This window comes from Oncorhynchus nerka, linkage group LG20 (genome assembly GCF_034236695.1).
Source record: "Oncorhynchus nerka isolate Pitt River linkage group LG20, Oner_Uvic_2.0, whole genome shotgun sequence".
Lineage (NCBI taxonomy): Eukaryota > Metazoa > Chordata > Actinopteri > Salmoniformes > Salmonidae > Oncorhynchus > Oncorhynchus nerka.
The window spans coordinates 48,148,309-48,161,386 of record NC_088415.1 but is presented as its reverse complement, the minus strand read 5'-3'; the positions used below and the strand labels follow the sequence as shown (position 1 = coordinate 48,161,386).

Below are 13,078 nucleotides of genomic sequence, written 5' to 3'. Positions count from 1 at the left end.
CAAGTCATAAGTAATTCTCAAGTCTTAGCACTCAAGTCCCAAGTCCAGTCCCAAGTCAAGACAGGCAAGTCCCAAGTCAAGACCGATAAGTGTCAAGTCTCAAGTCCTAAACTTTGAGTTTCGAGTATAACAAATAAATGTTATTGTGATCGACTATCGAGGTTCGCTATGGGGCGAAATCAGGTGATGTATGCTTGTAAAACAATCGTATAACCTCAATCGCCCAACCTTGATTTAGGAACATCTGGCAGGATTTAGGCTACCAACTGCCTAGCCAGTTGTAGCTCAATCTTGGGTGCAATGATCACATTCCCGCACTGATTGTGTGGAGGCTCATTGATTTAACGTTACGCTAGCCTACATGACACTAGCAAAGTAATAAAATATATAGCTGTCGGCTATATTCGCCACGCCTTACCATTCTTTGTGCAGCTTCAAATGCCGAACAAAGTTGGAAATTGTTGCGTCGCCGTCTAATTTTCTTCCTGATTGTTTTGCAATCCGTTTTGCAATCCGTTTTTTTGTTGATACAGCGTCATCTTTATATCCGTAAATAATAATTTTGGGTATCATCTTTCCAAGGGCTCCATCTGAATTCCCCCGCAGACGTTCCTCTGCACTGCCACGCACAACTTTTTCTCCGCTGGTACAATTTGATTGGCTGCTGTCCGATTCAAACTGTAATCCGATAAATGAAGAGTTGATAGCATATTTTTATATATTTGGGCTTGGGGAGGGTATCAAGTCAGGTCGAGTCAAAAGGCTCATGTCCAAGTTAAGTCACGAGTCATTGGTGAAAGTCCAGTTGCAAGTTATCATATTTGTGACTCGAGTCTGACTCGTACACACCTCTGCTATGGAGTGCTTTTATTAGAAGCTCCTTTGTTGATGTTTACTCTGGCTCCTCTCCTCTTGTCCAATCCCCTGCTTTGTTGATGTTTACCCTGGCTCCTCCTGTCCAATCCCCTGCTTTGTTGATGTTTAACCTGGCTCCTCCTGTCCAATGCCCTGCTTTGTTGATGTTTAACCTGGCTCCTCCTGTCCAATCCCCTGCTTTGTTGATGTGTAACCTGGCTCCTCCTGTCCAATCCCCTGCTTTGTTGATGTTTAACCTGGCTTAACTCCGTTTGGAGCACATCCTAATGTCTCTCTTTCTTCATTCACACACAACTTCTTTAACTGCCAGAGAAGCACATGTGATTCCAAGCACACTCTTGCACAGAAACCTAGACACACACTTGAATGTATGCACGCATATTATACACCTAGAGACACAAACACACCAGTGTTTGACCCTGGTGTGTCCTCCATGTGTCCTGTCAGTGTCAGTGGGTGTACCGTGCGTTTGAGGACGTGGAGGAGGAGGGGGGCTCGTTCAAGGCCTGCGCAGAAGAGAAATGCTCAGACATAGATGAGGAGCACGGCAGGAACGGAACAGGTACTGTACACCACCTCACCGTGTGTGTGAGAGAAAGATTGGGAACGGATCAGGTACCTTACACTTCTATGGTGAGATTGTGTATGTTTGTGTCTGTCTGCGAACAGCTGTGTACATGAAAGTAGGTACTCAAAAGCGTCTCTTTGTCCGATCCAGACTACAGGGGGGGCCTGAGCCAGCTGTCTCTGTCTGATGACACGGTGCCCCTGGTGAGCATGACGGTGGACAACGTGCACCTGGAGCACGGCGTGGTGTACGAGTATGTCAGTACAGCCGGCATCAAGTGCCACGTCCTGGAGAAGATGGTGGAGCCCAAGGGCTGCTTCAGCCTTACTGCGAAGGTACAGCACATGTCCACTGTTTTTGTAGTATTAGCATGCCAACACTACGCTTATCATGCTAGCAGCAGTATGTGGTTTATTTTCATGTTTTTATTGTGATGTACGCTAGCACAGTGACATGCTTTTCTTTCTTGCTCTTTCCCAACAATGCAGTATATATATTTTTTAAGTAGAACAAAAACACTAGAAATAGGAAGAACACGAATCAGTAATAAACCTATATACAGGGTCAGTGCAAACACCATATTTATCATGTGCAGGGATACTGGAGTGGCAGGGCTAGATATGTACAGTTGAAGTCGGAAGTTTACATACACCTTAGCCAAATACATTTCAACTCAGTTTTTCACAATTCCTGACATTTAATCCTAGTAAAAATCACCTGTCTTAGGTCATTTAGAATAACCACTTTATTTTAAGAATGTAACCAGGTAGGCCAGTTGAGAACAAGTTCTCATTTACTGCGACCTGGCCAAGATAAAGCAAAGCAGTGCGACACAAATGACAACACAGAGTTACACATGGGATAAACAAACATAGTCAATAATACAATAGAAAAAGTCTATATACAGTGTGTGCAAAAAATATATATATACACACGGGACACGACAAAGACGTCCGACTGCTATGCCATCTTGGAGTAGAGAGAATTATTTCTTTCAGCTTTTATTTCCTTCATCACTCAGTGGGTCAGAAGTTTACATACACTCAATTAGTATTTCGTAGCATTGCCTTTAAATTGTTTAATTTGGGTCAAACGTTTCGGGTAGCCTTCCACAAGCATCCCACAATAAGTTGGGTGAATTTTGGCCCATTCCTCCTGATAGAGCTGATGTAACTGAGTCAGGTATATAGGCCTCCTTGCTCGGACACACTTTTTCAATTCTGCCCACAAATGACTTGTCACGCACAAAGTAGATGTCTTAACCGATTTACCAAAACTATAGTTTGTTAACAAGAAATGTGTGGAGTGGTTGAAAAACAAGTTTTAGTGACTCCAACCTAAGTGTATGTAAACTTCCGACTTTAACTGTATAGGGGTAAGGTGACTAGGCATCAGGATATATGATAAACAGAGTAGCAGCAGCGTGTGTGTGTGTGTGTGGAAATGATGAGTGAGTGTGTAGAATGTGCATAGAGAAAAAATTAATAAATAAAATGGACGGGTCAATGCAGATAGTCACTGTAGCCTGAAGCCTTCTTTGGCCGTCAAGGAACAGGAAATGTCCTTTGTTGTAGTCTACTAGCATTAGCATAAACACTTTGGTTTTATCCTTATTGCATAACCACTGCCATGATTTCTACCATTTAGCATTTATGATGAGAACAATAGGAGTGAATGGTTCCCAGGTTGCTTCATGCTCTTCTCTCCATGCAAAAAAATCATTTCAAATAACTTGAACTTGAAGACGTGAACCCAAAGGGATTTAAAACATACACTCTGCCCTGTCAGATCCTGGAGGCCTTTGCAAGAGACGACAGTCATTTTGTGCGTAACTGCAGCCAGCTGATCTCGCAGAGTGACCGCGTGATGTCCATGCCCCAATTTGAGTTCAGGAACATCTGTGATACCAAGCTGGAGAGCATCCGCCGGCGAATCAGCAGATACCAGCAGGTACAGGAGCTACAGGATCCCTCATCATAGCCCCTTTTGTAGTGCAAGAGCAGCTACAAAGTCTTCAAGTTCTCTCTCTTTCTCCCTCTTCTTTCTCTCCTTCTCTCTCCCCCTCCCCCGCCACACACCCAGACACTCAGATCAGCAGCGACTATTGATCCATCATTATGTGATAGCGGTAAATATACCGTTTTTTCATTAGCTGTGGTTTTCAGTTTGCCCAGGAGCTGAGGAGAAAGGCGTGCCCCACATTCAAGCAGGCAGGCGTACTGACCCACCCACTGGGCTGCATGGACTTTGTGCCCACCAACTGCCACGTCAACCTGATGCAGGTGTCCCACCCCAAGACCACCATGGTGTCCGGCAGGGCCTTCAGCTTCCGCTTCGGACGCAAGAACTCCTTCTACGGCCTGGACCCCAACCAAGGTGGGGTGAGAAGACAATGCAGACGTGTGTGTGTGTGTGTGCGTGTGCGTGCTTAATAATTACAAATTAAAAGCTGAAATGTCTTGAGTCAATAACTATTCAACCCCTTGGTTAAGGCAAGCCTAAATAAGTTCAGGAGTAAAAATGTGCTTAACAAGTCACATAATAAGTTGCATGGATTTTTGACATTTTGCCTCATTGACCACAAAGACCAGGGAGGTTTTCCAATGCCTTGCAAGGAAGGGCACTATTGGTAGAAAGAAGACATTGAATATCCCTTTGAGCATGGTGAAGTTATTAATTACACTTTGGATGGTGTGTCAATAAACCCAGTCACTACAAAGATGCAGTTGCCAGAGAGGAAGGACTTTTGAACAGGTACAGAGTTTAATGGCTGTGATTGGAGAATATAACAAAACATGCATCCTGTTTGCAACAAGGCACTAAAGTAATACTGCAAAAAAATGTGGCAAAGCAATTCATTTGTTGTCCTGAATACAAAGTGTTATGTTTGGGGGCCAATCCAACACATTACTGAGTACCACTCTCCATATTGTCAAGCATAGTAAGAGTGAGAGAATGTTTTACACGTACTTAGCTGGTGAATTCAGCTTGATAGTCCAGCCTCCTCAAACAGAGACTAAATCTATGTTAGCTAGCTGGCTATGGCTATCCAACACTGGAACTCTTCCTTAGGAAAGCTTTTGGTTGTATTCATTTATTGCCACTGGGGCCCGCTGGTGTAACTGCCCAATAGAAAATCTTGTTTGCAACGGTTGGACCAATGATTACACCCTAGATCCGCTAGATGCAGGTAAGATTGTGCAAGGCGGTATTGAATGTGTCAATGTCTGTCACCTTGATGACTCAAATTTCTCTCGACCTGGGCACATACGTTGTAAACTTTAATTCATAGGCTAGGCTATAACAGAAATAAGGCCATGCTCATAAAAAAGATTTGCCCTCCCTCATCTTAAACAGCACCGACTGCCACTGTACTGTACATGCACACACATATAGTACACACTCATACACACACATACCTTTAGATTACAAATAGAACAACAGTACAGCAGCACACATACTACACAGCTCTATACCAACTCTGTAGAGTTGTGTCAATGCCCCAGTTCTGTTATTTTGTGGAATTCTAGTCCCAGTTGAGTTTTGCCAACAATAGCAAAGATCCCCTTTACAACATTGTGCAGAGCTAGCCTATAATCCACTTTAAAGCTTAAAACAAAGAGATAATTTCAACTAAATACCATCTTTGATCAATTAAATCCCACAGTACAAATGACTTTATAAGCTCTTGTGATGAAACAAACTGAGTTAATTAGCCTTTAGCCGCATATAGTGACAACTCCCACAGTACATTTGCGGTAAAGTAGTTGTAATCCCACCACTCTAATCGTCTCCATTGGTTTCCCATTAAACAACCATTAGCCTCAGGCGACCCCCACTCTGAAATGTTTATCCATCCTCTCTGTGGGTGTTGGTGAATGTCATCAAAGCGGTCCCTCTAAGACACCAGGGGTGGAATATTCTTCAGAAAGTGAGGGGAGAGAAGGTGATCATTGGATTACTTTTTCTGTTTAGATGGACAGGGAAAGAGAGGGGGAAGGACAGAGAAGAGGGAGAGAAACAGAGCGGAGAGAGAGAGTCGGCGGGAGAGATATTTTACAGGTGTAGCCCTTGGCCCCATCCTCAGAATTAAATGGAACATTATGTTTCTCTATGGGCCCATCTTGTCCTGTCTGTTTTGTCGGTCTCTGCGGTTTTGGTAGCCTGCCTTTCGGCCCGTCATACGGGCCGCTCTGACACGGCTCAGAAAAACACTAAGACGGGAAGAGACAGAGGAAGCTGCAACAGACAGACAGCCAGATGTCTGACTGGAAGATTAGCATTGTTAGTATTTCTTCAACCTTCCCCTCTCCTCAGTTCCTCGACTTAATCATAGCCTGTGCTATTATGTGCTAACATTACACCCATAGGCTTCTAGATCAGGCAGTAGAATTGTGAATTAGACATGATTATTCACTGTGTTTTTATCATGTTCCAGGCATTTTTTCATGACTCTCAAGGCAGTAGAATGTACATAGAACAGCGTAATGTGTAATGGGCCCTTTATACACAAGCACACTGTTTTTGTCAAAATGATAGGCTCAACATGTGGTGTAGGTATAGGTCTCGAAGTGAAAGTTGATTGTCTCTCCCTCTTCCAAGATGTGACGTGCAGCTTTTCTGATCAAAAATTTGAAAGACGTAGACACTTATTTTAATACTCTTTCACTTCCTTTCCTTTTCTTTACCTCCTATTTATTCATCTATTTATTTTCTCTCTCCCCACAGCTAACCTGTCTCGCATGTCTCACACCCAACACTGTGTGACTAGCATGGGTGCCCCGTCTTACAGCTGCAGCGATCTCGGGGAGGAGGGGGATGGTGAGGAGGACATCGAGGGCTCTGGAGAGGGCATCCCAGACAGGATGCAGCAAGCCAACCGGGGGAATGGCCTCAGCTTCCTGCTCAAACAGGAGGACATGGAGATCCAGGAAGCCTACATCCACCTCTACAACCGCCTGAACATCGCCGTGCAAGAGATGAGGCAGTACGTCACCCAGATAGACGTGTAAGTACACATATATGAAAATCCTTGCCAAGTACCTATTGTACGTCAGGGATCTCAATCTGGTGGCCCTCGAGCCAGACATGTTCCGCGAGCTCATTTAATGTGGCCAAATATACAGTGGGGTTCCAAAAATGTTTACACACTTGATAAAGACGAGTAAAAATATATCTATAAACCACAGGTTGCCAATGTGATTCAAGTCCTGAGACTGAGATGGCCATTGCAAAATGTAGATTTTTTTTGCCCAATTAATCAATTCTTTGTGGATTTTGATGTGTGCTTGGGGTTATTGTCTATATATAATTTCTCTTCTTTTTTTTAGCATACAATATAATTTAGCTCAGTATTTATCAAGGGTGTTATTATTCTGCATGAAATTGAAAGGCCAAGATATTATGGAACAGTTGTCCCCAGGCTGTCTTCTGAGGCCTGCCCCTGTTTGTCCAGCTTCCTGTTTTTCTTGTTTAAAGGAAAGAGTCACCCATTTTGCATGCTATATTGTATTTGTGCATGTCTGAGAGACGTTCTATTTATTCCTGGGGTCATTTTATGTTTTCATCTGTATATGAGCTATTCACCGTTCAAGCAGACAGAAATACAGCCGGTGTGGCGGCTGTGTTTCTGCATTCTTGAACGGGAATCGTTTCCATTGACGAGTCAAACAAGAAGGATACACTGCTTTCCCGGGAACAAGCCCAAATCCCGGGAATTTGCTTGAATAAAAGACAGAAGAAAAGAGGCCGCAGGTCAGGCTGCTTTCTGAGAATCCATAGGCAAGCGAGTAAACTCCCACTGCCATCCGTTCTACTCGCTAACATAACAATAATAAAATTGATGACCTACGATTTTCCTACCAATGGGACATTAAAAACTGTAATATCTTATGTTTCGCCGAGTCGTGGTTGAATGACGACACAGATAATATAGAGCTGGCGGGATTTTCCATGCACTGGCAGAACAGAGAATAAGCTACGTCTGGTAAGACGAGGAGTGGGGGTGTGTGTCTTTGTCAATAACAGCTGGTGCACGATGTTTAATATTAAGGCTCTGCGGAGGTAGACAACACTATTTACCAAGAGAGCTCTCATCTGTATTATTCGTAGTCATTTATTCGTATCACCACAGACCGATGCTGGCACTAAGACACACTCAACCAACTCTATAAGGCCATAAGCAAACAAGAAAATGCTCATCCAGAAGCAGCGCTCCTAGTGGCCGGGGACTTTAAGGCAGGCAAACAGACAATCAGTTATACCAAATTTTTACCAGCATGTCACATGTGCAACCAGAGGAGAAAAAAAAGTCTTGTCATGGTTCACATCAACAGCATCCTCCCGGATACCCTAGATCCACTCCAATTCGCATACTGCCCCAACAGATCCACAGATGACGCAATCTCAATCGCACTCCACACTGCCTTTTCCCACCTTGACAAAAGGAACACCTATGTGAGAATGCTGTTCATTGACTACAGCTCAGCGTTCAACACCATAGTGCCCACGAAGCTCATCCCTAAGCTAAGGACCCTGGGACTAAACACCTCCCTCTGCAACTGGATCCTGGACTTCCTGGCAGGCCTCCCCAGATGGTAAGGGTAGGCAACAACACGTCTGCCACGCTGAACCTCAACACGGGGGCCCCTCAGGGGCATGTACTTAGTCCCCTCCTGTACTCCCTGTTCACCCACGACTGCGTAGCCAAACACGACTCCAACACCATCATTAAGTTTGCTGACAACACAACAGTGGTAGGCCTGATCACCGACAACGACGAGACAACCTATAGGGAGGTCAGAGATGTGAGCAAGACAAAGGAGCTGATTGTGGACTACAGAAATAAAGGTGGGCCAAACAGGCACCCATTAACATTTACGGGGCTGTAGTGGAGCGGGTCGAGAGTTTCAAGTTCCTTGTTGTCCACATTACCAACCAACTAGAATGGTCCAAACATACCAAGACAGTTGTGAAGAGGGCACGACAACACCTTTTCCCCCTCAGGAGAATGAAAAGATTTGGCATGGGTCCCTAGATCCTCAAAGTTCTACAGCTGCACCATCGAGAGCATCCTGACCGGTTGCGTCACCGCCTGGTATATGGCAACTGCTCGGCATCTGATCGTAAGGCGCTTCCTGCCATCCAGGGCCTATATACAGTGGGACAAAAAAGTATTTAGTCAGCCACCGATTGTGCAAGTTCTCCCACTTAAAAAGATGAGAGAGACCTGTAATTTTCATCATAGGCACACTTCAACTATGACATACAAAATGAGAAAAGAAATCCAGAAAATCACATTGTAGGATTTTTTATGATTTTTTTGAAAATAAGTATTTGGTCACCTACAAACAAGCATGATTTCTGGCTCTCACAGACCTGTAACTTCTTCTTTTAAGAGGCTCCTCTGTCCTCCACTCATTACCTATATTAATGGCACCTGTTTGAACTTGTTATCAGTATAAAAGACACCTGTCCACAGCCTCAGAGAGTCACACTCCAAACTCCACTATGGCCAAGACCAAAGAGCTGTCAAAGGACACCAGAAACAAAATTGTAGACCTGCACCAGGCTGGGAAGACTGAATCTGCAATAGGGAAGCAGCTTGGTTTGAAGAAATCAACTGTGGGAGCAATTATTAGGAAATGGAAGACATACAAAACCACTGATAATTTCCCTCGAACTGGGGCTCCACGCAAGATCTCACCCGTGGGGTCAAAATGATCACAAGAACGGTGACCAAAAATCCCAGAACCACACGCCTAGTGAATGACCTGCAGAGAGCTGCGACCAAAGTAACAAAGCCTACCATCAGTAACACACTACGCCGCCAGGGACTCAAATCCTGCAGTGCCAGACGTGTCCCCCTGCTTAAGCCAGTACATGTCCAGGCCCGTCTGAAGTTTGCTAGTGAGCATTTGGATGATCCAGAAGAAGATTGGGAGAATGTCATATGGTCAGATGAAACCAAAATATAACTTTTTGGTAAAAACTCAACTCGTCGTGTTTGGAGGACAAAGAATGCTGAGCTGCATCCAAAGAACACATTTACATTTAAGTCATTTAGCAGACACTCTTATCCAGAGCGACTTACAAATTGGTGCGTTCACCTTAAGACATCCAGTGGAACAGCCACTTTACAATAGTGCATCTAAATATTTTAAGGGGGGGGGGGTGAGAAGGATTACTTTATCCTATCCTAGGTATTCCTGAAAGAGGTGGGGTTTCAGGTGTCTCCGGAAGGTGGTGATTGACTCCGCTGTCCTGGCGTCGTGAGGGAGTTTGTTCCACCATTGGGGGGCCAGAGCAGCGAACAGTTTTGACTGGGCTGCGCGGGAACTGTACTTCCTCAGTGGTAGGGAGGCGAGCAGGCCAGAGGTGGATGAACGCAGTGCCCTTGTTTGGGTGTAGGGCCTGATCAGAGCCTGGAGGTACTGAGGTGCCGTTCCCCTCACAGCTCCGTAGGCAAACACCATACCTACTGTGAAGCATGGGGGTGGAAACATCATGCTTTGGGGCTGTTTTTCTGCAAAGGGACCAGGATGACTGATCCATGTAAAGGAAAGAATGAATGGGGCCATGTATCGTGAGATTTTGAGTGAAAACCTCATTCCATCAGCAAGGGCATTGAAGATGAAGCGTGGCTGGGTCTTTCAGCATGACAATGATCCCAAACACACCGCCCGGGCAACGAAGGAGTGGCTTCGTAAGAAGCATTTCAAGGTCCTGGAGTGCCCTAGCCAGTCTCCAGATCTCAACCCCATAGAAAATCTTTGGAGGGAGTTGAAAGTCCGTGTTGCCCAGCAACAGCCCCAAAACATCACTGCTCTAGAGGAGATCTGCATGGAGGAATGGGCCAAAATACCAGCAACCGTGTGTGAAAACCTTGTGCAGACTTACAGAAAACGTTTGACCTCTGTCATTGCCAACAAAGTGTATATAACAAAGTATTGAGATAAATGTTTGTTATTGACCAAATACTTATTTTCCACCATAATTTGCAAATAAATTCATAAAAAATCCTACAATGTGATTTTTTTTCTAATTTTGTCTGTCATAGTTGAAGTGTACCTATGATGAAATTTACAGGCCTCTCTCATCTTTTTAAGTGGTAGAACTTGCACAATTGGTGGCTGACTAAATACTTCTTTGCCCCACTGTAATAGGCTGTGTGTCAGAGGAAAGTCCATAAAATTGTCGGACTCCAGTCACCCAAGTCATAGACTTTTCTCTGCTAGCGCACGGCAAGCGGTACCGGAGCTCCAGGTCTAGGACCAAAAGGCTCCTTAACAGCTTAAAATCAACATCAGACTATTTACATTGACACCCTCCCTCCATTTGTTTTGTACACTGCTGCTACTCGCTGTTTATTATTTATGTATAGTCACTCCAACCTACATGTACAAATTACCTCAACTAACCTGTACCCCCACACACTGACTCGGTATCGGTACCCCCTGTATATAGCCTCGTTATTGTTATGTTACAAATTTTGATTTGAATAGCTCTGATACACATTCTCTATCTCGCTCTCTCTCTCTCTCATAAATGGGGGAATTCTTCAGTGCAAAACTGTTCATGGACTGGGCAAGCAGGAATGGGCTGTGAAACCACAACCCCATTGAGAGGAGGGAAAACCTTAACTGTGTGTGTAAACTAAGTGTGCGCTTATAAAAGCAAAGTGTGTGTGCATAAAAGACACACATTATGAGAATATTTCTTATATAGTTCCCTTTCTCTTATTTTTCATGTGATTCCTCCAATGTGGCGGCGGGAATCACAGCCTCCTTTTGTCCATCACGGAGCCCACCCAGCCGCAGGGCAGCGAGTCCCCAGCCTACGAGGCCATTCAGCCCCCTTCCGTGACCCCCGAAGAGGGGGACCAGGAAAAGGCGGAGCACGGGGGCATCAAAAGGGTCTGCTTCATGGTGACGGAAGAGGACCAAGAGGACTCGGGCCAAGACACCATGAGCTACAGGGACTCCTACAGGTAAGATAAGAAAGACTTAAGACAAGATTTAATGGTGACTCGTTTCAGGAAACTAGGTGAATGTTGTGCGTCACTACTTCACAGTAGAGCCATTTGAATGTAAACTTCTTTTTTTTTATCAAAATGTGTTTTTTTGGCAGAAATGCCTTCTGGAACATGTGAACATTCATGTGCCGTATGCTGTCTGTAAATAGGAATAACATTGTTACATTACGAGCCTAGTTGGTTTAGCCACAGAAAAAGTCAGCAACCCTCCCGCTAGCCATGATTGGCTGAGATAATAAGTGGGCTTGACATGCCGAGAGATCGAGTTTTGAAATCAGTATGATAGCTGAGGAGATGGACAAAACGCCTGTCTCCGGATTACATCTTCAAACTAAGGCCAACCATGCCATCCGTGACAGAGAGTGAGAAGTGTTCATCCATGTATACGGGTAAGATTAGCTAGCTACATTTTCAGATATTACATGTTTCTAATTTTGTCAGAAAGTTGTTTTCATTTCAAGTTAAAGTGTACTATTAGCTAGCTAGCTAACGTTAGCTGGCTGGCTCGCTACCTAACGTTACGTGTATAATCTTTGTCGTAATATTATTTGTATCTCAGAGCCATCAGTCTAGTTTGTCTCTCAGACAGTCAGTCTCGTCACATCTGGAGAGGGTAGGCTGCTCCAAACCTACCATGAGGTGCGACTAAATTTGGAACCCTCTCCCAGAGAGCATGTGTGTGTGCGCAAGAGTGCCTGTGTATGCGGAGGAGATAATCAAGGCCAAACTCCCGTGTGTTTTACGTAAGGGTTGGCACTTCAGTCCCAGCTCGACTGGAATGATCCAGCATCCCATTGGCAGACCCATTAAGATGCACACAGTTTATAGGGCAGGCAATAATAGAGACAACACCCCGACTCACAAACAACCCACTAAGCTTAGTGTCTTCCTGTGGTTTCCAGTTAACAGTGTGGGCCAATTTGTTGCTGAGCCAAGCTGGATGATTATAGTAAAACAAGAGTAATTGTTTAAGTGCGATGCACGATGACAATGCTACTTCTGGCTCCTTAATCCTCAACGCACACAGAGATGTTCACAACAGTAGGGCTGCCTATTAAAATGCATTGAAAATGTAGGGATAATTAGAGAATAACTATTGAGCATTAACTCTTTTGGGATATTCATCTCATATGTATACGTATATACTGTACTGTACTCTATATCATCTACTGCATCTTTATGTAATACATGTATCACTAGCCACTTTAACTATGCCACTTTGTTTACATACTCATCTCATATGTATATACTGTACTCGATACCATCTACTGTATCTTGCCTATGCCGCTCTGTACCATCACTCATTCATATATCTTTATGTACATATTCTTTATCCCCCTACACTTGTGTGTGTATAAGACAGTAGTTTTGGAATTGTTAGTTAGATTACTTGTTGGTTATTACTGCATTGTCAGAACTAGAAGCACAAGCATTTCGCTACACTCGCATTAACATCTGCTAATCATGTGTATGTGACAAATAAAATTTGATTTGATAGGGGGCAGCATTTTCACTTTTGGATCAATAGCGTGCCCAGAGTGAACTGCCTCCTACTCTGTCCCAGATGCTAATATATGCATATTATTATTAGTATTGGATAG

The 13,078-nt window shown here is 44.2% G+C and overlaps 1 protein-coding gene across 2 annotated transcripts in view; it reads left to right on the top strand.

The window, feature by feature from the left end:
- The window catches only part of LOC115102584 (phosphatidylinositol 3,4,5-trisphosphate-dependent Rac exchanger 1 protein-like), a 139,119-nt gene that overhangs the window by 102,244 nt on the left and 23,797 nt on the right, over positions 1-13,078 (top strand). For both annotated transcript variants that reach the window (XM_029622685.2, XM_065005553.1), the window contains exons 21-26: positions 1,324-1,438; positions 1,595-1,779; positions 3,233-3,394; positions 3,610-3,820; positions 6,173-6,452; positions 11,226-11,432. In XM_029622685.2, coding sequence (XP_029478545.1) covers positions 1,324-1,438; positions 1,595-1,779; positions 3,233-3,394; positions 3,610-3,820; positions 6,173-6,452; positions 11,226-11,432 — 1,160 coding nt within the window. The remainder of the gene's footprint in view (positions 1-1,323; positions 1,439-1,594; positions 1,780-3,232; positions 3,395-3,609; positions 3,821-6,172; positions 6,453-11,225; positions 11,433-13,078) is intronic.